The 25,654-nt window shown below is 46.5% G+C and overlaps 3 protein-coding genes across 7 annotated transcripts in view; 2 read left to right on the plus strand and 1 right to left on the minus strand.

Moving 5' to 3' along the window:
* LOC146342195 (uncharacterized) lies at nucleotides 1–12,738 on the plus strand. Of its 2 annotated transcripts, none has more exons than XM_084805846.1 (7): nucleotides 1–1,648; nucleotides 6,863–6,944; nucleotides 7,171–7,194; nucleotides 7,316–7,378; nucleotides 8,112–8,376; nucleotides 9,390–9,537; nucleotides 12,149–12,738. In XM_084805846.1, the coding sequence occupies exons 1-7, from the start codon at nucleotides 689–691 to the stop codon at nucleotides 12,203–12,205; spliced, it is 1,599 nt and encodes a 532-aa protein (XP_084661972.1). In that variant the 5' UTR covers nucleotides 1–688; the 3' UTR covers nucleotides 12,206–12,738. The 2 variants fall into 2 exon arrangements, with proteins under 2 accessions (XP_084661972.1, XP_084661971.1); XM_084805845.1 differs by lacking the exon at nucleotides 12,149–12,738 and adding an exon at nucleotides 10,256–11,583.
* THOC6 (THO complex subunit 6) lies at nucleotides 12,669–24,954 on the minus strand. 2 transcript variants are annotated; one of them, XM_084805851.1, is made up of 13 exons: nucleotides 24,865–24,954; nucleotides 21,222–21,337; nucleotides 21,069–21,133; nucleotides 20,500–20,603; nucleotides 20,376–20,413; nucleotides 20,230–20,278; nucleotides 20,071–20,142; nucleotides 19,160–19,262; nucleotides 17,814–17,863; nucleotides 17,338–17,400; nucleotides 16,911–17,021; nucleotides 16,065–16,193; nucleotides 12,669–12,813 (listed from the first exon to the last, which is right to left on the minus strand). In XM_084805851.1, exons 2-13 carry the CDS (start codon nucleotides 21,335–21,337, stop codon nucleotides 12,730–12,732), a joined length of 984 nt encoding a protein of 327 aa, XP_084661977.1. In that variant the 5' UTR covers nucleotides 24,865–24,954; the 3' UTR covers nucleotides 12,669–12,729. The 2 variants fall into 2 exon arrangements, with proteins under 2 accessions (XP_084661977.1, XP_084661976.1); XM_084805850.1 differs by having other exon boundaries at nucleotides 20,071–20,278.
* The window catches only part of HCFC1R1 (host cell factor C1 regulator 1), a 5,562-nt gene continuing 4,526 nt past the window's right edge, over nucleotides 24,619–25,654 (plus strand). For 2 of the 3 annotated variants that reach the window (XM_084805848.1, XM_084805849.1), the window contains exon 1: nucleotides 24,843–25,418. The gene's annotated coding sequence lies outside the window, so the exon portion shown is untranslated. Of the gene's footprint in view, nucleotides 24,706–24,842; nucleotides 25,419–25,654 lie in introns of those variants that run through there. The other variant, XM_084805847.1, reaches the window with a different exon arrangement.

Genomic DNA, 25,654 nt, shown 5'->3' on the forward strand with positions numbered 1-25,654 from the left:
ACGTTCCTCAGCTCCTCCTCGCTTTCAGCCATCAAAGAGGTATCATCTGCATATCGGAGATTGTTAATGTTTCTTCCAGCGATTTTAACTCCAGCCTTGGCTTCATCAAGCCCAGCACGTTGCATGATGTGTTCTGCACACAGGTTGAATAGGTAGGGTGAGAGTATACAACCCTGCCGTACTCCTTTCCCAATCTTAAACCAGTCCGTTGTTCCGTGGTCTGTTCTTACCGTTGCTACTTGGTCGTTATACAGATTCCTCAGGAGGCAGACAAGATGACTTGGTATCCCCATACCACTAAGATACAATTTGTTATGATCTGCTAGTCGTGTTCTATTTGTGACAACTCTCACTTCATTTATTCCACTTCTATACCACCCAACAGCCGAAGTTCTCTGGGCGGTTTACAAAGATTAAAAATAGATTATACATGGTATAAAAACCATTTACATACAAACATATAAACAGACAGCACACACAGACACACAAGACTTTAAAATATATTAACCTTTTCTGCAAGGAAATGATGTTTCCTCCCAAGTAAATTATTTCGCATCAGGGCAGCAGAAGCAAATGCCATTTTATTTATTATTGTGGTTTTAAACCGGGGGGGGGGGATTTTCAAAAATAATATTTCTCACCTGATACACCCGGAGAGATAGCTGCTAGGCACAGATTTAAAATAACAATGTCTGTTTTGGCTCTGAGGATTCTCCCCTCCCAGGACTATCCCAACAGGGAGGGGGGGCTGGAACGGCTTGAAGCGAACCCTTCCCTCCTTCCCTTCCCGTCCCGTCCCCTCCCAGGGAGGAGAGAGATTAGGAAACGCCGCAGTCACTGCTGGGTCAACTTTGTGCGCGTGTTGCTCTTTTTACACTCCCGAGGTGGAGGCGCCGGGCAGTTCTGCGCTTTGAGAGCGAACTCTGACAAACCAGCTCCTCGTTCGTCAGGTCCCCGTCCCCCGCCCCGCTATCCCATAATACTCTCCGCGCGCTACGGTGTCGAGTACAAAAGTCAACAGCGAATGACTCGACCAACCTGCGGGAAGGCTCGGCTGAAAGCGAAAGCGAAAGCCGAGGAGGGAAGAGAGCCAGAAAGATCCACCGCAGTAAGAAGAAGTGAAAGACAGAGAAACATGAGCAAGGTGGAGGACCCAGGGGAGCGAGAGAGGAGCCTGCAGCAGTTCTGTGCGGACAAAGTCTTTCTCTTAGGAGACAAGGACTGGAGGGTGAAGAAGAACTCCTTCGTGGTGCAGAGCGCGGTGGAAAGGATGGTGAAATGGGCCTATGAATCCAGCACCGGGTTATACCCTGAGCCCCCTGTCCCAGTGGGAAGCTATGCAGAGCAGCTGCACCTTCAAGCGGAGGGGAGTTCCAACGATTTCGACTTCCTCGTCCCGCTGAGGTATAACCCCAAGCTGGCCCTTGTCAGTGGTGGCACCGTTGCCAGGGATGCCAGCAGCGGTTGCGAACGGAAGCTCCCCACCTACATGTTCCGCGAGCAAGGGGTGCCCGTCTTTCACTGGGGCACCAAAGTCCTTGTGGACCTTGAGGCTCTGGGAGAGATGTACGTGGACGTCCACTGTGATAAGCAAAAGGAGGAGGAGGACGACGACATCATCATTTTGGACAGATTAGATGAGTTCAAGGTGGGTAGGGTCAATGGGGGACTTTGCCTGTATAGCATTCCCTACCCCCACCCCAGGATTCGCACAGGACAAATGTGCGTCAGGAGTGCCGGGCCGATTAGAATCTACATTGTGTGGATGAGCCTTCCCCAATTTGGTGTATTCCAGATGTGTTGGGGTACAGCTCCCATAATCCCCAGCTAGCATGGCCATTGGGCCACTGTGCATGATATGCGGACAACCACACATGTATTTCAACATAGTTCAGCTCTCTTCCACTAAGGTGGTTGGGGCCTCTTCAGTTCTGCGGTCACCATTTATTAGTTCCATTTCACTCTTGAGAGATATATGCATTTTCTCACATTTTTTCTAGGGATAATCACCTGAAAAACATTAATTGCAACTTTGAAACTGCCACACTTGCCTAATATTGTATTTATTTGCAATTGGCAGACACTCACTTTTACTAATGAACGTTATGAAGCAGAAAATTTTCCACTGAAAAATAAAGTACTGGAAAGTGTTCTGGAACATTATCTGTTTTGGAAATTTTCCACTGAACATTTTCTGCCCCACATCTCTGAGTCCCAGCCAACATGGCTAATGGTCAGGAATGCTGGGAGTTGTAGTCCAAAACATCTGGAGGGGACCAGGTTGGGGAAGCCTCAATCTCAGGACAGATGCAAAAGCGAATGCTACATAGTTTGCGAGCCAAAGATTTTGCTGCATCAATTATCTTAATCCAAATGACAGATTTTGCCATTTCTAACACTAGACTTTATATATTGCTAGGCAATATCTATGGCTACTTCACCCTAAGCCTCAGGGCACACCAATTTGGGCTCCCTTTCATGCATATCCATAGTGAAATAGACACATGTAGATCAGTCTGTGGCTCAGGTCATGAGCTTCTTATTGCAAAATTTCAGCTTAAATTGAAGAACGTAGGGAAAACCACTAAACCATTCAGGTATGACCTAAATCATATCCGTTATGAATATACAGTGGAGGTGAGGAACAGATTTAAGGGATTAGACCTGATAGACAGAGTGCCTGAGGAACTATGGACAGAGGTCTGTAACACTGTTCAGGAGGCAGCAACTCAATCCATCCCAAACAAAAAGAAATGCAAGAAAGCAAAATGGCTGTCTGATGAGGCTTTACAAGTAGCTGAGGAAAGACGATAAAGCGAAACGCAAGGGAGAAAGGGGAAGATATATCCAACTGAATGCAGATTTCCAGAGAATGACAAGGAGAGACAAGAAGGCCTTCTTAAATGAACAATGCAAAGAAATTGAGGAAAACAATAGAATGGGAAAGACTAGAGATCTTTTCAAGAAAATCGGAGATATCAAGGGAATGTTTTGTGCAAAGATGGGCATGATAAAGGACAAAGAAGGCAGCGACCTAACAGAAGCAGATGAGATTAAGAAGAGGTGGAAAGAATACACAGAAGAACTATACAGGAAAGATCATAATGTCCCTGATAGCTATGATAGTGCAGTCACTGAACGTGAGCCGGACATCCTCGAGAGTGAAGTCAAGTGGGCCTTAGGAAGCATGACTAACAACAAAGCTAGCGGAGATGACAGTATTCCAGCTGAGCTATTTAAAATCCTAAAAGATGATGCTGTTAAAGCGCTGCACTCAATATGCCAACAAATTTGGAACACTCAGCAGTGGCCACAAGACTGGAAAAGGTCAGTTTACATTCCAATTCCAAAGAAGGGCAATGCCAAAGAGTGCTCAAACTACCGTACAATTGTGCTCATTTCAAATCGCCAACATTCACTGGATCATGGAGAAAGCAAGAGAATTCCAGAAGAACGTCTATTTCTGCTTCATTGACTACGCTAAAGCCTTTGATTGTGTGGATCACAACAAACTGTGGCAAATTCTTAAAGAGATGGGAGTACCAGACCACCTTACCTGTCTCCTGAGAAACCTGTACGAGGGTCAAGAAACAACAGTCAGAACCGGACATGGAACAACCGATTGGTTCAAAATTGGGAAAGGTGTATGACAAGGCTGTATATTGTCGCCCTGCTTATTTAACTTATATGCAGAGTACATCATGAGAAACGCCGGGTTGAATGAATCACAGGTCGGAATTAAGATTGCCGGGAGAATTATCAACAACCTCAGATATGCAGACGATACCACCCTAATGGCAGAAAGTGAAGAGGCTCTAAAGAGCCTCTTGTTGAGGGTGAAAGTGGAGAGTGCAAAAGCTGGTTTGAAACTCAACATTAAAAAAACAAAGATCATGGCATCCAGCCCCATCACTTCCTGGCATATAGAAGGGGAAGAAATGGTAGCAGTGACAGATTGTATTTTCTTGGGCTCCAAGATCACCGCAGACGGTGACTGTAGCCATGAAATTAAAAGACGCTTGCTCCTTGGGAGGAAAGCTATGGCAAACCTAGACAGCATAGTAAGAAGCAGAGACATCACCTTGCCGACAAAGGTCCGCATAATCAAAGCTATGGTTTTTCCAGTAGCAACGTATGGCTGCGAGAGCTGGACTATAAGGAAGGCTGAGCGCCGAAGAATTGATGCTTTCGAACTGTGGTGCTGGAGAAGACTCTTGCGAGTCCCCTGGACTGCAAGGAGGTCAAATCAGTCAATCCTAAAGGAAATCAACCCTGAGTGCTCATTGGAAGGACAGATACTGAAGCTGAAGCTCAAATATTTTGGCCACCTAATGCGGAGAGAAAACTCACTGGAAAAGACCCTGATGCTGAGAAAGATTGAAGGCAAAAGGAGAAGGGGACGGCAGAGGATGAGATGGCTAGATAGCATCACCAATGCAATGAATATGAACTTGAGCACACTCCGGGAGAGAGCGGAGGACAGGAAGGCCTGGCGTGTTATTGTCCATGGGATCACGAAGAGTCGGACACGACTTAACGACTGAACAACAGATCAGTCGCATGTCAATAATCTACCAGCCTTCCCCAACTTGGTGCAGTTCAGATGTGTTGGACTATAATTCCCAGCATTCCTGACCATTAGCTATGTTGGTTGGGACTCAGTGATGTGGGGCGGAAAATGTTCCATGGAAAATTTTCCAGTGCCTTATTTTTCTACGGTTAAATTAATTGGCATACACTCATTAGTAAAAATGAGTGTATGCCAAAAAATACAATATGAAGCAAGTGTGGCAGTTTCGAAGTTGTAATAAATGTTTTTCAGGTGACTGAGAAAATACGTATATCTCTCAGAGTGAAAGGCAACTAATAAATAGTGACTCCAGAACTGAAGGCGCCCCAACAAGCTTAGTGGAAGAGAGTTGAACTCTATTGAAATACATCTGTGGGTGTCAGCATATCATGCACAGTTCTAAAATTAGTTTGCAGTACTTTTGTGTTTTTCTTAAATTTAAACAACGTAAGAGAAGTACATACTGTACTCCAGTTAAAAATTCTCCACAATATAAGATTTGAATCACATGGAGGGAGCAATCCTGTGGCCGCTAGACAGTGGCTAGATGGCCATAGGATATGCTGTTATCCGGGAACCGACCTCCCCACAATTCCGCGTGGCCTCTGAGGCAGCGCAGAGCAGCCCCATCCTCCGCGCTCACAAGAGGGGCACGGAGGAGCCGGAAAGGGGCGTGGCCAGGGTTGTTCTGGGGTGGGGAAAGCATATCTGCCTGTACGACACATCCTATGTGTCATAGAGCAGCCTCCTTCCCCACTGCATGCTCCCGTGGCTAGACAGCCGCAGTCAGCTGTCTAGCAGAAAAAGCAGGGCAGGAGAAGCGTGGAGGGAACAATCCCCTCCATGCTTCTCCTTCCCTACTTTGGATAGGCAGTCACCTCCTAGTTCAGAGGCGGCCACCTATCCAGATAGGATTGCTCCCTCAATGTCCTTTAATTTCCTCCCACAAGTATTTCAGGTCAAATTTTTGTGTTGTATTGGGACAAAACATTAACATAGGGTACCTTTTAAAGCTTTGTTGTTTACTAAATGCAAGTAAAATAAACATGCCTAACTATATCTCTTTAGGGCAGGGGTGGACAACTTGTTGCGCTCCAGATGTTTTGGTCAATGGCTCCCGCCAGTTCTCGCCAGCATAGCCAATGGTGAGATGATGAGACTTGTAGGCCAAACATCTGGAGGGCCACAATTTGCTCACCCCTGCTCTAGGGCATCAGAACATTTCCCCAATGCATACTGGGGGAAAAATCCTATGCAAATTAACCAAATCTGAACTGGTAAATTTTCCAGTGCAAACTGAAAATGTTCCTATGTAAATGAACCCAATTTACATTGGGAAATTTTGCGATTCAAAATTTTCCAGAAAACCCATATCACTGCTGGGACTGATGGAACGTGAAGTCCCAAACATCTGGAGGACACTGGGTTGGGGAAGGCTGAGGCAGATCAAAACAGTAATCCCCATTTTACATGTGGAAAAAATGAACTCTGAGCAATTTGCCCACGGTCCCAAAATGAGCCGAGGCAGAGCTTAAATCTGGGCCTTTCAGATTCCAAGTCCAGTTTCTTTTAACCCTGGCTACAAAATATGAACTTGAGCACACTCCGGGAGCAGAGGACAGGAAGGCCTGGCGTGCTATGGTCCATGGGGTCATGAAGAGTCAGACACGACTTAACGACTGAACAACAACAACAACAAAATCATTAAATATATTACAAAGAACTGTGGGGATTGGTGAAATGGGAGCAGATGCCACAAAGTCGGCATGATTTGTACACACAGAGAAACAGCAGTGTGTGTTTCTCACATATTATGGTGTACATGGACGTTCCTTCACAGAACAGATTTCCATGAAGGGCAGGGATGGACAACTTGTGGCCCTCAGATGTTTTGGCCTATATCTCCTATCAGCCCTAGCCAGCATAGTCAATGGTGAGGGATGATGGGAGTTGTAGGCCAAAACATCTGGAGGGCTACAAGTTGGCCACCCCTGATGTAGGAAGTCCCATTGTGTGTGAAAGGGCCCTCAGGCATTTTTCAAAGCTTTGGCCCTCTAGATTCTGGCCAGAGGCGATTCATTTTTTGGGGTAGAAGCATTTTATGTTTACACTTGAAAACGTCCCATGTTTTTTTCGTGGTATACCCATGTCATGTGTGCCAAGGCCCGAAAGACCTGGCTGCAGACCTCAGCTCACTATTGACTTACGGGGTGACTCCCTCCCTCCCTTTGGGTTTTGTCTCAAAAGCTTGGTACATGAAACTCAGGGACCCTCTTTGCTTCTCTTTCCTAGGAGAGCCTCAACCACCACAACCTGGACCCAGTTCACATCCTGAAGGACTTTCACCATTATATAGAAATCACCTTGGATCCAGGTATAGTCCGGATGATGGGCAGAACCCTTGTTCTGACTGGGCAACAGACAGAAATTAAACAGCCCTCTTTCTGCACGTCTCAGAATGAATTTTGGCTTGTCATGCAGTTCTTAAAAGCACAGGAATCCTGTCTGAAAGGAGAGGGGAAAAGCAGGGTGGCTATTCCAGTCCACAACCAATTCTCCCTTAACTAATTTTCTCTTATTTTTCTTTCCTGCCTTCCCAGCGTACACCCATCCTCTACAAAATGGTAAGGCCAAAGAGAATAACATGTGTTGTTTTTGTTTTAGAAAATCATCATTGGGATAAGAAGCCTGTGAAAATGAATATGGAATGAACTGATGCTGGGTTTTCCCCCCCTCAACAATTAGATCCTGTTTTCAAACGAAGACTGTTCCCCTCCCAAGTACCCACGATAGACGAGAGGATGAGAAGTGAGTTTATTTATTGTCAAGATGTGTTTTTATTTATTTCACTTCAGATGTGAAAACGTCCAAAGCAAGCAGCTGAGGGTGCTTTGGTGTTGTCTCACCAGGGCCTGCCCTACCATTATGCTCATGCGCCCGCATCAGACAGCAGAGTGGGGAAGGCAGCAAATTGTGCCGTTCTCCCTGTCCCTGACATGAGGGCCTGCCACTGCCTCCGCACCACCTCCAGTGGGTGCCCTGGAGAGCTCCGCCAGCTGCTCTCCCACTGTGGCATTTACAGGGTGGTGAACCTCGTGGAGTAGCTCTCGGGGGCTGCATTCCAGTGGTGGGGAGGGCCAAAGGGGAGGGGCTGAAGTGACCCCAAACACCATCCTATATTAGCTCAAAATTTTTACTGCCAGCAACTAAGCCTTAGGAGAATTTCAACCTTTTAGAATGGGAGGGGGGATGCAAAAGCTAGGAGACACCAAACTACCAGGGGAAGGGGGTATGGCCACTTAGAAAATTGTAGAGGGCCAGCTTAGAATGCCAGGCCAGCCAGATTCAGCTTGCACACCTGAGGTTCAACACCCTGGCTTTATTGCTGCAATGTTTAGGTTGCACATTCCCTTGGGTATCCCTACTCCAAGAAAGGATGTGACAAAATTAAGAATACAACAAATAAACCAGTCATCCTTCCCCACCCCACGCACTGCTCCTTAGTTCCTGGGGTAACACTTTTTTCCTGATCCCTTTATAGAGAACATCAAATTAGAGGCCTTGGATTTGGACAGTCCAGCCATCCAGCTGGCTTTCGATGAAGGAATGGAAATGGTCCAAGTGAGGCTGGTGCCTGCTATCCAGGGAGCCATCAAGCTCTCCAACCAGTGGATGAGGGAAGACCTCACCCACCTTTCTGACTGGTGGGATGGGGACCTGGCCAATGAGAAGAAAAGCTTCCTCCAGAAAGCAGCAGCTCTTCAGGACGTTGGGCCAGAGCTGGTCGCCAAGGGAGGATTTTGGAGGTAAAACCCAATGGTCCGGCTGGCAAGATCTGAGCACAGACAATGTCATGCTATTGGAGGCAAGACAGAACTTTGCACATATTTAGGATTTGGCCACAATTTCAGAATCCAACATTGACCTCTTGAAGCAGACCATCTTCAGGTTTTGCTTCTGAGGTAAAAAAGGAATTATTTTTTAAAACCGACATTTTATCTTCTTAAGACAAGAAATATTAAGCATCCGTTGGCTAGTTTCAAACACTTGAAGCCTTGCTTTAAATGCAGTTCTACAGCCCAATCAAGTAAGGGAAATACATGTGCGTATTCCTAGCTATATGAAGAACAGGGTGTTTGAAGTGTGATATGCCCCAGCCTCATCCACTTTAAAGTACCTTTAAAGCTGCCTTCCCTGGCCCGGTGCCCTCTGGATGTGTTGGATTACAACTCCCATTGTCCCCGGCCAGCATGGTCAATGGCTGACGATGATGGTGGGTTGTGGCCCAACGCATCTGGAGGGCACCAGGTTGGGGAAGGCTGCTTTATAGGCGTCAATAACCATGCTGGCTGGGGATGATGGAAGTTGTAGTCCAACATACCTGGAGGATGCCAGATGGGAGAAGCCTGCTTTGAAGTGACTACTGTTGTTGAACTGCTTTTCTGGGGCAGCCGTTCCTACCTTGGTGTCCTCTGGGTGTTTTGGCCTACAGCTCCCATTATCCCTGACCATTATGCAGCTGGGGCTTAGGGAGTTGTAGACCAAAATGTCTGAAGGGCACCAGGTTGGAAAAAGCTGTTCTGGGTCTGTCTTCACGCTTCCCTTTTGCCTCCTGAGATAAAGCCACAATCCTAGACTCACTAACTTAACTGGGAGAAAGAGCATTGACCATTGAGCATTTTGGGACTTACTCTGGGGTAAACATGCCTAGAATTGTGCTGTTGATGACTCTTTGAGGGTTCATCAGACTAAAATAGCTGTTTGTCTAAACGTCACTGTAAATGCCGTGCTCTTACAACCAATCTCTCCCTGGTGCTAGGCTCTCGTTCAGCCGTGCCGAGGCCAAAATTCTTAAGGATGTCGCTGATGAGGGACACAGGCGGGCAGCTTTGAGACTGCTGAAGTTTGTCAGCATGACAAGATGGACACCAGAGTATGGCAAAATCCTGACTTCCTACCATCTCAAGGTAAACCTGCCAAGCAACTGCACCATTAGGTACCAGAACAGTGTGAGCAAAATGCTAATAATGCTATAGCCAAGGTGGTATTTTTCCCATCCCTTTGGAGGCCTCCTCCCCATCTAGTATCAGGTACCTCAACCATCTCCACTTTTGTAAAAAATTAAAAAGTTTCTAGCCCATATGGCAGCATAGAAGAGCTGGAGAGTCTACATTCAGTGTTTGGTGATAGATGCTAGGGGGCAACCTTCTTCCACCCTTCTAAAAGTGACCTACCAACAAAACGGTTACACAGCCTCTGCTCCCTCCCCTCTTGTTCTGCACTGTTTTCTCTCTCCCTTCCATCCCTGCAGCCCTTGTGTGGGCCCAGGAGACAGGGAGTTAAATGTGGCCCCAAAGGCATCTGTTGCTGACCTCTACTGTAATCATCCTCGCAAACTCCCAACCCTCCCCCAATTTTGTTGCACTGTTGGCAAAGCTGTCCTAGGTCCTTTCCCCCTCAGCCTCCTGTTGACTTGTCCCAAAGCACACCAAAACTATCCACACCAGCCTGCCCCAATCTGGTGCCCTCCATGTCTGTGGAACTACAACTCCCAGAATTCCCGACTATTGGCCATGCTGGCTGGGGGCTTCTGGGAGTTGTAGTCGAAAACATCTGGACGGCACCAGGTTGGCTGCCGTTGCTGTAAGATCTAGCTGACTTTTCCCTCCTCTCCATCGCTTGCAGACCATTTTGCTATGGTGCTGCGAAATCTATCCTCAAAAGGCACAGTGGGAAACTCTGCTGTCCTCGCTGCAGGCCCTCCTGAGGCTCCTAGGGCACACCCTCGCCAGGCGGAAGCTCCCTCACTACTTTCTAGCGCCCGTCAACCTCTTCAGCAGGTGCTACAAATCCAGCAATGCCACCTGCAGGCCCTTAGCCCTGGAGGCCCTCCGTCTTGAGGTCGAAGCGATGCTGGCCAATCCGGTGGGATACCTGATGCCAGGTCGTGAGCTGCACGGCCACTGTGTCAGTGAAGAGTATGAGGAGAAGATGGCAGCTCTGCAGGACTTTAAGGGAAAGCATCAGGAAGGCCTGAAGGAGCTGAAGAGGATGGAGGAGGAACATATGTATGAGGAGGGGGATGGGGCCGAGTCCTGCGTGAAGAACTAGAAATCCACATGAGCGCTGTTGTTCCCCACAAGGCAGAACCGGCCATTCTGCCTTTGCTTCCCCACAATTTAAAGCAGGGGTGGGCAACTTGTGGCCCTTCCGATGTTTTGGCCTACAAGTGCCATCAGCCCTAGCCAACATAGCCAGTGGTGCAGGATGATGGGGGTTGCAGGCCAAAACTTCAGGACAGCCACAAGTTCTCCAGCCCTGATTAATAGGAGCTCAGGTTTCACTGAGTTGAAGATTCCAGTCTTCGTGACCACATGTGGTAAAAGCCTGAAAGCACGTGGATGAAATCTGGCCAAAGATCAGAGACAGTCTTCAAACAGCGAAACCACCCTGAATGTCTCCCTATCACTCTTGCTCCCCCCCCCCGCCCCCACCCAGCCCACATGCCTGTCAGCTCCATATGACAGCCAATGTGGTGGATTGATTAGAGCAGCTTTCCCTAATCTGGTGCCCTCCAGATGTGTTGGACTACAACTTCCATACCACTGCAATTTAATCCAGACAAGACAGAGGTATTGCAGGTTGGGAAATCAACTACTCTGGATGGAGGTTTACAGCTGGTCTTAGATAGAGCTGCACTGCTCCTAAAAGACCAAGTGCACAGTCTGGGAGTCTTCCTGGACTCTGTGCTAACAGGTGGCTGCAGTGTCCAGGAGTGCTTAGGTTGGTACATCAGCTGCAGCACTGTCTGGAGAGGACAGGCCTTGCCTTAGTTATCCACCCACTAGTGACATCCAGGCTGGACTGCTGGACTGTGCTGTACATGGGGCTGTCTTTGAAGACAGTCTGGAAACTTCAGCTGGTGCAGAATGCGGCCACCTAAGTGTTGGTGGGGACAAGGCAATTTGATCATATAACATGTATACCACACCAACTGCACTGGTGTGTTCCAAGCCCAATTCAAAGTGCTGTTTTTGACCTTTAAAGTCTTAAAATGGTTTGGGACCAAATGACTTGAAGGATTGCCTTCAGCTCTATCAGCCTGCCCACACTTGTAAGATCAGCAAGAGAGGCCCTTCTCATTTGTCAACCTGTGAAAGCAGTTAGGCTGGCATCCATACAAGAGAGGGCCTTTTCCGCAGTGGCCCCACACCTCTGGAACAAGTAGCTATCAGGGGTCTGCCAGGCCCCATCATTAAAGGCTTTTAAGAAGGCCCTGAAAATGTACTACTTTTTTCTGGCCTTCCCCTGATTGTTTTATCAGACTGGGTTGTAGCTGCAGTTGTCCGTTTAAAGTTTCATTTTATGCTGGTGTTTGATTTTTTTTAGGATTTTTGCTGCTGTTGCTGATTTTATTGTTGTTTTCACTGTGTTCTTACTGTTTTTATTGTTTTTACTGATTTTATTGCCAAATTGGTTGTTATTATGTGTTTTATTATTGTACGCCACCTTGGGAGGGCTCCTGCCCTGAAAGGCGGCCAAGAAATACCTTATTTAATAAAAAATCATTATCCCCAGCCAGACCGGAGAGGCCCAGGTTCAAGTCCCCACTCAGCCACAAAGCTCATTGGGTGATCCTGTGCCAGTCGCTGCCTCTCCAGGATTGTTGAGGGAATAAAAAAGGGGCGCCGTCTGTGCTGTCTTGAGCCCCTTACAGGAAGGACAGGATAAGAAGGTGTAAGAAGATGTGGTGTCGACTTTTCCATCTAAAAAATTAAATTGTTTTAATGCGCTTAATCTGAAATAGGTTTAACAGATTACTTCCTGTGGTGTAGCATCAATCCAGATTGTGGAACCAAGGGCTTCTGGGTGCATCCAGTAGAGACAACGTTCCCAGTTCCCTTCATTTATAAAGAAAATGAAAATTCACTCCCAAGCGAGCAAGTTTAAGGATTACAGTTTCAGGGGCTCCTTTGTCCTTAGTGAGGAGGGGAGCACCACACCCCCAAGCCAACGGCAAGCAGGAGCCTCTCACTTATCACCCAAGATAGCTGCCTGTAGGGTAGGGCTGCCTGTTTTGACACAGGTACTTCTTGCCTGATACCAGAGTTAAAAAACAGAAATATTTACAAGAGAGAGAGACAGAACAGGAGGGAGCACTAGGTGAAGGTGAGGGAAAAGGCCCGGTAACCGAAGTTTGTGAAGACATCGATGTGGTGGCTGCTTCCAGCCGCTGTCAGCACCTGAGGAAGAAGAGCAAAGGATGGTGCAGGCCAAAGGGACATGGGGTTAGAGACGGCTGAATACTCACCCACCAGCCCTCCCACTCTGCTTCTCACCCCATCCCATCTCCCACATCCCTCTCACTTTTAAATTCCAGTTCTGCCCTTTCCCCATACAGCAACACTATCATTCCAAAATACGTAACACACCCCTATCAGAAAACTCCAAATGCCCTACCCCTTGCATGAAGCCTCTCCTTGCCAAAGTCCTGAGCCCTACTACAGGGCCATCTCCCTTCCAATCTAGCTTGCCCGTTCAGGTCTTTGGTAGAGGCCCTGTTCCACATCCCACCACCAATGGAGGTGCAGTTGGTAGGTATGGAAGACAAGGACTTCTTGGTTGTGTTGGCCACACTGTGGAGCTCCCCTCCTGTGACACACATTTGGCTTCCTTTCTGTTGACATTTCAGCATCCCATTAGGACCACTTGGTTTCAATGCAGCTGTTTCTCAAAACACAACCAATGTTCCCCTTCCTATTTTGCTGTGATTCTCTGATGCTGTTTTTGTTTTTCTACCACTGCTGTTGCTTTTGTTTTAATAATTTTAAAGTAATTTGTGGCTTACTCAGGGCTGTGTTTTAATTCTGGTTTGTTAGCTGCCTTTGTGTGTGGGGGGGATGAGCGGGTTGGTTGAATTGGGTCCCACTTTATGGGTCAGAAAAACATTAAAATTCAATGATTAAAAAAACCTGCTGGTTTAAGACCAGAGCTAAGGGTTTCTCATGTGGCTCAAGCTCCACAAAGCCAGGAAATTGGAAGGTGAGGCCTTAACTGGTCTGATCAGTGATGAGGTTGTGCAATGTCAGAATATGCACTTGCTTACAACTTATCCTCCATGCACCCACACTTTTCCTTGGTCTTTCAAATCCTGATGGGGGAGATGGAGCACCTGTGAATAAGCGAAGATGTCCACGTTGCCCTTGTCCTGTCCTGCCTTATGAAACATCTGAGCTTTACTGTTTTGCTAGATGAGTCCTCCTGTGAGTTGACCCGTGCCAGTTGTTGCTTACATCAGTAGCTGGCAGTGAGAGGGAGCCCTCTTCCAGTAGTAAGGCTAGATGCTTCATATAACAATACAGAACCAGGACAATATGGGGCATCTTTGCTGACTGAGGAACAGTGTGGCTGCATGGAGGGAGTTGTAAGCAAGCTCAGTTTGTCACATTGCATGACATCAGCACTGATTTCGGGGCACATCAGTTAAGGCATCAGCTTCCGATTTCCTGGCTTTGTGGAGCATCAGCCCATGTGAGAAAGCCTTAATTCTGATCTTAAACTGACAGGGTTTTTTTATCATTGAATTTCCCTGGTTTTTTAAAAAAGAAAATGTATAATTAGCATTGGCAATCCTACCCCCTCTTCCCAATTTCTTTGAATCTGCTTTCTTGCAAGTTTACCTATGCAATCAATGGAATTATAAATACTTAACCAATGAGAATCAGGATTTCGTTTCAAGAATGAGGATTCTAAAATCTTGGGGGAAACTTCCAGAGAGAGAGGAGGCTGTCCTCTGCAGGAAGTCGCCCTCCAGCTATAAAAAGCAAGGAGAATGGCAAAGGAGGGGGTGGAGCTAGCAAGCGCAGCCCCACTTCCCTTCCTCGCATGTAGAGTTTACACACTATGAGAATGACTTATTGGGGCTAGATTCTCACAACCATCTTAGTAAGCGTACATAGAGTGTGGATGCACATTCAGTGTAATGTGCAAATATACCCCTAATGTAAGACACAATCCTTGCATGTCCTTTTCCTACCACACAAGAGATCCAGTTCACAGGTAACCACAAATTGCAGATTAAATAACCCATGATTTGCAGGTAACAAGCGAATGCACTGTCTCCGGTGCCATCCTCACTTCTGCTTTCTGTAAACCTATGATCACCCTGTTTGTAGGTTGTGAGCGTGACGTGAACCCAGAGCACTGGGTTGTTTAGGGGCTAAGCAACCCAGCAGTTAACCCATGGTTTGTGCTGGTTTAATATGGATCAGTCCCCATGAGTGGTAGGTAGGGGGGTTTAACACTTTGCCCTATGCCTGCAATTTACCTTACAACTGAATGCCAATTTGGCAATGTAGATTGGAGGCATGGGGGGCCTGATCCAAATTGGGACCACAGGGGGTGGGGGCAGAAACTTAGTTTCCATACCTGCCCACCCCCAGTTCTAGAGTCTCAATCCATGCAGTAACACGTAGTCTCAATTTGTGAGATCACATTCCATAAGTAAAGAATAGGCATGGCACAAAGAAGCTCTCAGTAACAAAATTCCATTAGAAAACACTGGAGTACTGGCAGCATTCTAGCTTCAGAGTGAAACTGAGTGTGCCCGACATAAGTTTGGCAGCACTTGCTGCCATAGGCTTTCATGGAGCAGAAAAACCTTCATAACTTTTGAACCGCTGCTCAGAATTTCACCAGACCATTGAAAGGCATACTGCCTCAACAAGCCAGAATAACATACATCAATCTTTTCCACCAAAATTTTAAAGAAATATATATGCCAACCTACAGCCTGGAGAAAAAAGTACAAATGGATCCATTTTCAGGACATTTTAACTTGCTGTACCTGTGCCACTTTTTATGAGATTGGTTTGAAATTTTGCACTATTGTAGACCTCATCAGATAGATCATGGCTGCCAAGTTCCAAATTATTAGCTCAAGATGGGTAATTTTTTATAAGCAGTAGAATTTTGAGGCTTAAAAAGGTGGAACTGTTTTTTCTTTTCTTTTTTGGCAACTCACCTTAACTGAAGGGATACTCCTAGGCCCCTTTAATGTTTTAATAGATACATCTAAAATTTCCCATTTAGGTGCTTAGGTCTTTGGGTTTCTTCCAACCAAAGTCCTAGGATAGTATCTAATGTTAAGTCGTATGGAGAGTAGAACCATTGAAATGAATAAAACTTAAGTTAATCATGACTACGTTAAGACCATTTCAGTCGGACTACTCTGCGTAGGACTAACATTGGATACTACTCCTAGTTCACAACTTTGGCATGCCTTCACTGAAAAGTGAACAACTGCCTCCCATTTGCCAGTCCCTTCCTCCTTGGCCACTTCATCTTCAGTCCAGATTCCCACCTACCAAAACTAAGCTCTGCCCCTTCCACAGGCAAGGCCCCACATCCATTCCAGTCACCTAACCTTACAGGCCTCCATTTTACAAGCTGCCATGCCTGCTTCCTTTTCTGCCATTCCCGACCCACGAGGTACCTTGTGCTCTGGTGAGTGTTCATTGATGGAAAGCGAGTGGACACAGCGTGGGATGCAAGGGATTTGAGCCTTCACTTCCCCACTGATCTGTAAATGGTTAATGGTTGGGCTGTGGCCAGCAGAGAGAATCTGTGGAAGACAGATTTGGGTAGGGAGAAAAGATACTTACTGGAAGGTAGGGATGCCAGAGAAATCCATTTGGGGGGTGGAGTTCAATGACTTTTCCTAGGTTCAGCTCCCCAGACTTCATTTTTGTTCCTGCTGTGGTACCTGATGCGATCTGCTGCAAGTCGGGCCAGTTTGCGGATTTTCCAGGAATTTTGCATATTTTTCTTTGGAAGGTTGTGCAATTTGCACAAATTTATGAGCAATTTACACAAATTACGGCTGAATTTGCACAAATTATGCAAATTATGAGCAAATTTTAGCCACAATTTACATAAATTGCTCAGAAATTTGCACAAATTGAAGACCCTTCCCCCGCCAAAAAAAAGCCCACCAAAAAAGTTCCCCGAGTTCATGGAACAGCCTGCAGCTTGGCTCGCAGACACAAAGAGAGTCAGACACGCTGTGGAACTCCACTGAGCCAAAAAAGAACCGGATTTCCCAGTGATGGACATCCCTAGTGGAAGGAGGAAAACTGAAGCAATTAAAAAAACAATCCCAAGCGTGGAAGAGAAGAACAAGAGAGAGAATGGAAGAGAAAAGAATGGATGAATAAACAACAACAACAACAAATAAAGTGAAGGAGTGGGGAGAATGCAGTAATCAAGATAATGAAAAAAGAGCCTGAGCAAAAAAAAGAGGGGAGCCTGGGGGGCTCAAGCTCAGGGGTCAAAGACTTACCAGGTCCTGGTAGAACATGACTTGCTGCTGGCACTGGGGCACGGGAAATACTGTAGTGGGTGTGACCGACCGTAGATGCCACAGAGTGAGTGCAGGGCCCCCACCACACACCTGAGGGAGGAGAAACATGGAACCACACATGAAGGGGAAAAAACACACCAAAGGAACACTCATCCGTTGCTCCTCACACAAACTTCCCAGAGGCTGAAAATATCCACAACCCCTTGCTTCAAGCCATCAGTTTCAGAAAAAGATAAGCGGAATGGGGGGCTCCAAAGAAGAGGGAGCTAATGTTAGTGATGCTGGACCAATGAGATACCCAGGAACGGTCAAGGCCAGTGAACACCCAAGATTGGTGCACTCCAGCCAAGTGCATGTTGGGATATTTAGCCATTCTCTTCCAGCAACAAAAAGTCAATGCACTCACCATCCAGTCAGAGTCAGTTGCCAGGCAACGGATCCACTTCCCATTCTGCGGCCGGTTGCATTCCTAGGGAAGTTGAGGCAAGCATTAGGGGAAGATGGCCGAAGGAAGGTTGTTTACTGACTGGTTAAGCTGCAATGTTGGGCCCACTATATAAAAAGCCTCTTCTTGGAAAAGGGTAATGGCTTGTTTCCCCAAAGGCTTTTGTTGTTTCAGTAAAATATGAGATGATATATATGAGGTAATCAAATGTTAATGTATGTGTCCAGTTTTTATTAGGAATTGTTCTGATGAGTTGCAAACTCCTTTTATTCTTTGTTAGCAGGAGCTGCTTGGTTTCAGACATGTGTTTCTCTTCTATTTTATTTAAAAGAAATTACAATGGGCAGCTGGACAAGTGTAAAATGAAAAGCGGTGCCGGACAGGAAAACTCTGTGTATTCTCTAGTCTGGAGGAAGATAGATTTAAGAGCACCATACCTCATATTTATGCACTTCAATGGATTGAACTTGACCTCCAGTACGTAAATCTGCAAAACAGAGATCCTTGGGTGAGACCAGCCTTTTCTTTCCAATCGTCTAGACAGCCATCTCCCATTCTCCCAGTCCCAGAATACAAGCCAATGGGTGTAAGACTCATCTCCCAAATTTAATCCGCAAAAGTCGGTAGAGAATGGAAAGGTGAGATCCATGTGGTCTTGGGTTTGTTTGTTTGTTTATTTATTTATTTAACAATATTTATGAATTGCTCACATTGAAGGAATGTCTAAGCACTGTACAAAAAAACAAACAAACCCAGGTCTTCATACAGAGGAGAAAATTACCTTCCCAGGAATGGCTGTTGGAAAATGTATGTTTTCAGTAGGGGCTAAAACCCCAGAACAGTTGGCACCTGCCTAATCTGTAGTGGTTGGGAGTTCCAGAGAGTGGGTGTTACAACATGAAAGGCCCTATTCTGAGCCATGTTGAGCCAAACCTACAAAATCTTGGGTACCACCAGAGGGTATCTCAGAGGAGGCTGGGGGTTCCAATGTCAGCAGGGCTGTGAATCCACTCTGGGTTACCGTCAGGACTCTAAAGGAGCTATCTAAGGTGCTGAACCCAAGCCCTAAAATAGGTTCAGCATCTTGGGTAGCTCCTTTAGAGTCCTGACTTGGAGTATGTTAAACCTGGCCCAGTAGCAGATAGGCAACCAGTGCAGTTCCTTCAGCATAAGTGTAATATTTTGGGAGTGTTCTCCAAATTCAGAACTAAAATAAAAATCTGTCTTGCTTTTCAAGAAGTTCCAAAGGAGCTAACAAGGTAATAAAAATGAATTCTAAGACATCATCCCAGAAAAGTAAATGTAGTATGTATAAGCCTAATAACAATTAACCAAGTAACTAGAGAACAACAGAATACATTCTAGGAAGCTTTGCATATGGACCTCAATTCCTGGAGGATCATACTTTGGCAGGTTTGATTAGGGAGCCTGTTCCACAATAGTGAGGCCACCACTGATAAGGCCCTGCTCTGACAGGACCCAGATTTAAAATTCCCTTCAGAGATGGGACATGCAGCAGGAACTCAACTGATTTTAAAGGGGTAGGGGAACATTTGGAGATGAACTCTCTCAAATACACAGGGAGGTAACAAGAATCTTGACACAGGGGCAGGAGGAAAAGAAAGGGATGGACAGAAAGTAGATCTCTAAATTGGGGGGGGGGACTTCAACTCCCAGCATTCCTGACCATTGGCCATGCTAGCAGGGGCTTCTGGGAGTTGAAGTTCAAAACATCTGGAGAGCTCCCTTCAGCCTACCAGAGCAGTAAACCACGGGTTCTTACCCCAAAGGCGCACAGTGCCATCCTCGCTCCCTGACAGGCACTCCCTGAGCTGCTCCCGAAGGGCCAGACAGTGGATGTAATCGGTGTGTCCCTGATATTCATGCTGTGAAGGAGACCGATAAAAATGGAGAATGACTTAAGATCCACCAGGCGCGGGTATGGGTGTGTGTGTGTGTGTGTCAGATAAATGCCCCACACAGATTAGCATTCTGGCTTCAGACCACAGAGAACCAGATGAAGGGCACCCACCACAGGGGCTTCATGTGCAGGGTCTGACACCCACTTCCTGCTACCATTATTAGCCACCAGCATCCATTAACTCAGAGATATTCCATCCCTGAATGCAGAGGTAACCTATACAGGAACAATTACATTAAAATAGGGGGTCTCTGTTGTGATGGATGGAGAGGTACAGCAGTTTGTGGAAGGAATAACCTCTAAGAAATAATGTTATACTGTGATAGTATATCACTATTGTGATACAACATAGAATGCTGAGATGCTAATAGTTTTTAGCCCTTGTGGGAGGGGAAGCTGATTGTGCACTAAAAGCTTGGAAATTGACTGAGGAAGTGGAGGAAATTGACAAGATTAGGAGCATTTATTCAGATTGTAATAACAATTCAAGAATAATCTAGTAAGAAATCCCTTGAGGAGATCAGACAGGCTGCTGGGCTGCACTAAACAGGGGTGAAGAACCTCAAATCCAGCCATCCAAGATTCCCTAGGTGGCCACGCCCCTTCCCTGGCCCTACCCCCTTTGCCTTCAGCCCCACCCACCACCAGAATGCAGCCCTCAAGAGCTCCTCCAAAATGGAATTTGGCCCACTGGCTGAAAGAGGTTCCCGACCCCTACGCTAAACCTGGGATATATCCCCACATCTCATCTGCCCCACACCCCAAGGACTCACAGTAAAAGCTCCAGACTCCAGATCCATCATGTGAATAGCACAGTCTCCTCCTGCCATTAAAAGACTATTATCCTGAAGGAAGAAAAACATATATATGATGTGTATGAGGTAGCCAAATGACCCATGCTGAAACCTTCTCATAGTGCACTGCAGTTGTACCTTGAGGTTCAGCTGAAGGCTGTTGATTTCTGGCACCTCCAGGCTGCTCCTGAAGAGAAAAGGAAAGATGAGCAATGCATCTGTATCGTGGGTAAAGGGAAACGTAGAAGGTGGTGGTGAAAATGAAAAGGGAAACAGAGTCATACCCATAAGGCGGCCTCCTACTCCAGGCTTCTTTGCAACCCTAAGGCAGAAGGCAGAAGGATGTTAAGAACAACACAGCAGTCAGGAGAAACACTGCAGAGGGACTGGTAAGCAACCCAGCCTTACCTTTTTGATGATCTCGCTCCAGTTCCAGGCCTTGACTTCACCATTGCCAGCACTTAACAGTTGCCGGTCTGTGGATACCATTGCGTAGATGGGGCCATCATGGGCTACAGAAAGAAAGCAGCACATTTCAAAGGTGGACTTGGCATGACAGGGTGAAGTGCATCCTGGGAAATCCTCGGCTGGGCATCAACAAGTGTTACCAAATGTGTTCGTCGGGAAGCCCAACTGAGGAGCTCCCAAGCTGAACTCTGCTCGAGCCAAGGATTTCCCCCAGATATTGGAAGGTGGGGAGATGGTGGCCACTGCAGCCACCTACCTGGCCCAGGGCAGCTACTCTTAGGAGCAGGCCCTTAACATTTGGGCTTGTAAAAAATGGTTGTCAGTATCAGCCACAGTGGGCCCACCAAGGTCCTGACACTTGCCCGACCATGCCACGTGCCAACACCAGACCTGGGAATATGCTTTATGGGAGTTCCTGGAATTGGCCAACTGTAATAAACAAACAACCAGGTTGGCATAAGCAAGCACAATGCATCTTGGGAGATGTTCACCTGGGCACGGACACCTACCTACAAAGGTCACCACTGGCTTCTTGCTCTCCTCTTTGGCCTCTGAGCTCAGCGCTGCCGAGAGGCTGTACATGAAGAAATATGGTATAAGGTAATTTGGAGGTATGCCCCACCCACCAAAAGTACACTTCTTATTAAGAAAGGCTTGACTACCTGAATATGGCAATCTCTCCATGGTTGTTCCCAGCTGCTAAATACTTGCCGCAAGGCGAGACGCTCTGGGCGTAGATGGTCATATGCAGGAGCTCGAGGGATCGCTGGATATCCATCTGGCAAAAACAGAAAACAGGAAAGGTAAAGCCAACAAGAGCTATCTTGATGAATCAAGGCTCCATCTAATCTATTCTGTTTTGAAGCTCCCCGTCTCCTGCAGTGGTGTGACCAGCCTGCCCAATGAGAAGCCCCAACTGGGCAGAAATGAAACACAACACATGCTGGGAACTCTCAAGCTACCACAATGAAAAGAGATGTAATCTGGATTATCCCCTCTACACTGGTAAAGTTCGCTGCATTGCATACTGGGGAACGTCCAGAGGTCATGGTCAGAGAGCACAAACCCTGGAACACCTCATGTTATGACAGGGTTGCCACCTTCTTTACTTGACAGGGCTATTATTGTCTTTGTTTTATTCATGCCAGGCAGCTGTTAATCCAGTGATAAACCTGAGAAAAGCTTCACTGCTGAATGTCTACCTGTTGTACAGCTATTAAAGGCACAGGTAACTAATATATTGCTGACAACTCACCTGTTGGCCTATGTGGGTGCAGTGCATTATGGGAGTATCAAGACATGCGTCCACGCACAAGCTCATGCACACACACTTCAAAATGGCACGCTCTCACACAATATACTGAAAGCTGGCCTGCCTCCATTTTGATCATATTCCCAAACACAGCCTACCTTTCTTTGTTATGCTTCTGCTCATGTCATGGCAACATTTATATCACACCCCCGCTCTGAAATAATTGACTACAACACTCCATAATCACTGCAACAGCCAGGCAAGAGCCCAAGACATAAAGGAGTACAAAGCTAAAACTTTCTTTGTCTGGAGAAGGGGGGGGTGGTGATTGTTTTTTGATGCCAAGTTTTCTTCACATTAATGGGGTAAAAGCGACAGCTTTTCATGGAAGACAGTAAAATATTTCTTTTCAATATTATTATTTGGCAGGGCTATATTGTCAGCCCTATCCCACCTTCCAATGGAAGCAAAGACAGTAGTTTGTGCTTTTTCTAATTAATGCCTTAGGTGGTGGGAGAAATCTTTTAAATGTTTTGGAAATATGATCTAGAGTTTCTTATCCATCTATTGCAGGTTGAGAGTGACACTGAGTCTATGACAGTGTGGCTTACAACAAATCTTCATACCTAGTCCAGTATTATCCCCTATTGTAGCAAGGATGGCAAGGAAAGGTGACTCATGATTAATCAATGTTATAAGTCACTGTTAACATCCCCATGTGGCCTGCTGGGGAGACATGAGCTGTAAGATACTGGTTTACAAAAATTCTGAAATGTAGTCCAGTGTTGTTATTTTCACATTCCAAACAGGAGGTGGGGTAGGCCAAAAAATAGGGCCTCATAAAAATCCTGTAATGTAAGGTAGCACATTGTTAATATTCCCCTTAATGTTGATGTGGGGGCAGAGGCCGAGGAAGAGATGTTGTATTATGATCTCCACATTTCAGATGGGGGCAGATGTTCATAGATAATAGGTGTGTTCATATGAAGATCTCTCAAGTGTGTGTAGTAGGAAACGGCTATACATGGCATCCACCCCCACCTCCAAACACATCAACGCCACCAGATGCACCAGCCATGTCCCCTACTGGCCGCAAATTTGGCCAGCATCTAAAGTGACCGTACATATATATAGTGCCTCTACATAAGAAAGTGCCTAAGGGTGCAATCCTAAAGGCCTACAACTCCCAACATTCCACTGGGAGTTGTAGGCCTTTTCTCTGTCTAAACATGCGTAGGATTGTGCCCTAAGTTTGCTTTTTTCCTCCTTCTTCCCAGCCCCTGTTCCTTTCGTGTCATGTCTCTTAGACAGTAAGCCTCTTTGTGAGCCGTTCTGGGAGCCTTAGCTAAAGAGTGAGATAAAAATACTTAGAATAAAAATTCAATGCTAATAGGGCCGCTGGGCAAATACGCAGCTAGCATGCATGTTGGCAGGGGCAGGATGTGACCCCACTCCCCCCTTCAATGCTAGTGACTCACAACAACTCTCTCATAAAGACTTTAAGAACAGTCCCCCACCCCACCCCTGTCTTTAGTGCTGAAATTCAATGGACATCCCAGATAACAGGTCTCCAGTTCAAAATTTCTTCTACATGCACCTCTTAGGCAAGATGAAGACAGGCAATAGATCAGTTTCTTAGGATACAGAGAGACATAACAAGTTAGCTCATTTCACTACATCACTATTTTATTAGTGCTATTTGTTTTACAGTTGTTTTTTATTTTGTTGTGATCTGTATTTTTTACAGCAAGCCACCTCCAGTTTCATAGAAAGGCAGGGACATGTGTACAAAAATAACTTCAACCACTCGATTACAGACCCTGTTGAGGACAGAAGAGCAACAGGGCCACCACATCGCAGCAAGGGCCCATCTACTTGCAGCGCAACCCAATCATGCCAACATACCTGGACGTAAGCCTACAGAACACAGCAGGACTTATGTCTGAGTAAGCATGCATAGGATTGTGCTGTTTGTATTTGCCTCTATTGCTATTTAATTTTATTTACACACTGCTAGTTTTGGTTCTTCATGATTTTGTCTCTGCTGCTGGTTTGGAATTTGTTGCAAATGTGTTTTAACAACGATTGTTTTTATGATTTTGGCGTCCTGTAAGCGCTTTTGCACAATTCCTTTTTTTGGAGGTGAAAAGCACAGTACAAATAAATAAAGTTGCAATCCTATGAACCTTTAGACAGAAAAAAGCCCTACAGCTCCCAATATTCCCCATGCTGGGGATTGTAGGTCTTTTTTCAGTGGAGGCTGAAAGTGATCTGCACTCTGGGTTGTAGTCAGAACCAGTCAGAACTCTAACGGCGCTATCCAAGGCGCTGAAGCCATTTTGAGGGTTGGGTTTCAGCACTGTGGACAGCTCTTTTAGAGTTCTGACTGAAACCCAGAGCGGATTCATAGCACCGGCCCCACCGACTTTTTCCTGTCGAAACATGCGTAGAGTTGGGCCTTAATAAATAAAAGAGCCAACCACCCCAAAAACAGCCCTCCACCGCAGGCCGACTCGCCCGGCGCTCCAGCCCACTCAAAGGCTTGAAGGAGCCTCGCGCTTTCCCCGCCCATAAAGGTGCCAAAACTAAACCCGACGGCAGGGGGAACGCGCCAACTCTCAGCTCTCCATCTCTATGGTCACAAGAGAGCGCGGCGGAAGACATCGCAGAGCGCGGCGGGATTCGTAGGATCCGCAGCCAAAATATCGGCGGAGGGAGCCGGAAAAGAAGAGAGAAGCGAACTACGTTCCCCGGCACACCTCGCGGTGCCATGCCTTCCCCATCACGTGACAAGAAAATCCGTTGGCGCTTTACAGCTTGCTACTTCCCCGGGTTGTTGTAGAGAAGAACTCAGGAATTCTTGTGGAGAAGAGCGCGAGAAATATCTCCGAGCGGTAAGAGAGATTTTATTTTTATATATATATATATATATATATATATATGCATACATATCTCGCCATTATCTTGTGGCGCATGCGCAAACGCCACCTCCGGGCCCGCATTCTTAGCCATTCCTCCCACCAGCCCCCGCGGCTGCGTGTGGCGGCACTAACCGTTAGCGGCGCCGCGTTCTCTCCGCCGCAGGACGCACATGCAGAGAATTAACCGGCGTCCTGCCCCCACCGTTAGAGATAGCCACGCCCTTTCCTGTAGAGTGGACACCGCCTATTAGGGCTCAGGGAAGCGCAAAGCATGCTGGGGGTCCATTATCTTGGTATCACGGGAGTGCTCTCAAAATGGCTGTAAACGGGCGCAAAGCCTGCTGGGGTCCTCACGGCGCTTCGCGTCCTGATGTGGGCTTGGGCTGGATTAGCCAGCTCAAGTCTGGTCGAGGCAAATTCGCTTTCTCCCGAATTGGCCTGACAAACACTAAGGATCTTGGTAAACCGCATGTGATTTTTTTAGACGCAAAGACTTTGGGCGGGAAAGTGACAATCGTACAGTTATATCATGACATTCACAATCCCAAGCCCTTGAGGTGCAGCAGGTTTTAAAAACGTTTTTTAAAAGAGAAATACTTAGGACAGTCCAGGTTCATCCACTGCAGCTGTCATATATTGTTTTGATTAAACACAGTGCATCTGGGACTGTTCAGCTTAGAAAAAAGGCAAGTAAGGGGCAGGTATACACAACTATGCATGGTGTGGAGAAAGTGGATAGGGAGACATTTTTCTCCCTCTCAAAATACTAGAACCTGGGGTCATCCCATGAAGCGGATTGGTGAGTGATTCAGGACAGAAAAAGGGAAGTACTTCTTTACACAGTGCAGAGTTAAACTATGGAATTTGCTATCAAAAGATGTAGTGAGGGCTGTCCACTTGGTTTGCTTTAAAAGGGGATTAG

The sequence above is a fragment of the Heloderma suspectum genome, chromosome 6 (genome assembly GCF_057233095.1).
Source record: "Heloderma suspectum isolate Gila_16-S chromosome 6, 16-S_ref, whole genome shotgun sequence".
NCBI classification, from domain to species: Eukaryota; Metazoa; Chordata; class Lepidosauria; order Squamata; family Helodermatidae; genus Heloderma; species Heloderma suspectum.

Coding starts and splice junctions, on each gene's coding strand:
- THOC6 (XM_084805850.1), bottom strand. CDS start 21,337: ATGGATATCCAGCGATCCCTCGAGCTCCTGCATATGACCATCTACGCC. Junction 20,604..21,068: donor GCCAGTGGTGACCTTTGTAG/GTAGGTGTCCGT, acceptor TTCTTTCTGTAG/CCCATGATGGCCCCATCTAC. Junction 16,194..16,910: donor TCATGTTCTACCAGGACCTG/GTAAGTCTTTGA, acceptor TGTCTTCCACAG/ATTCTCTCTGCTGGCCACAG.
- LOC146342195 (XM_084805845.1), top strand. CDS start 689: ATGTCTGTTTTGGCTCTGAGGATTCTCCCCTCCCAGGACTATCCCAAC. Junction 7,195..7,315: donor CACCCATCCTCTACAAAATG/GTAAGGCCAAAG, acceptor CTCAACAATTAG/ATCCTGTTTTCAAACGAAGA. Junction 7,379..8,111: donor GATAGACGAGAGGATGAGAA/GTGAGTTTATTT, acceptor ATCCCTTTATAG/AGAACATCAAATTAGAGGCC.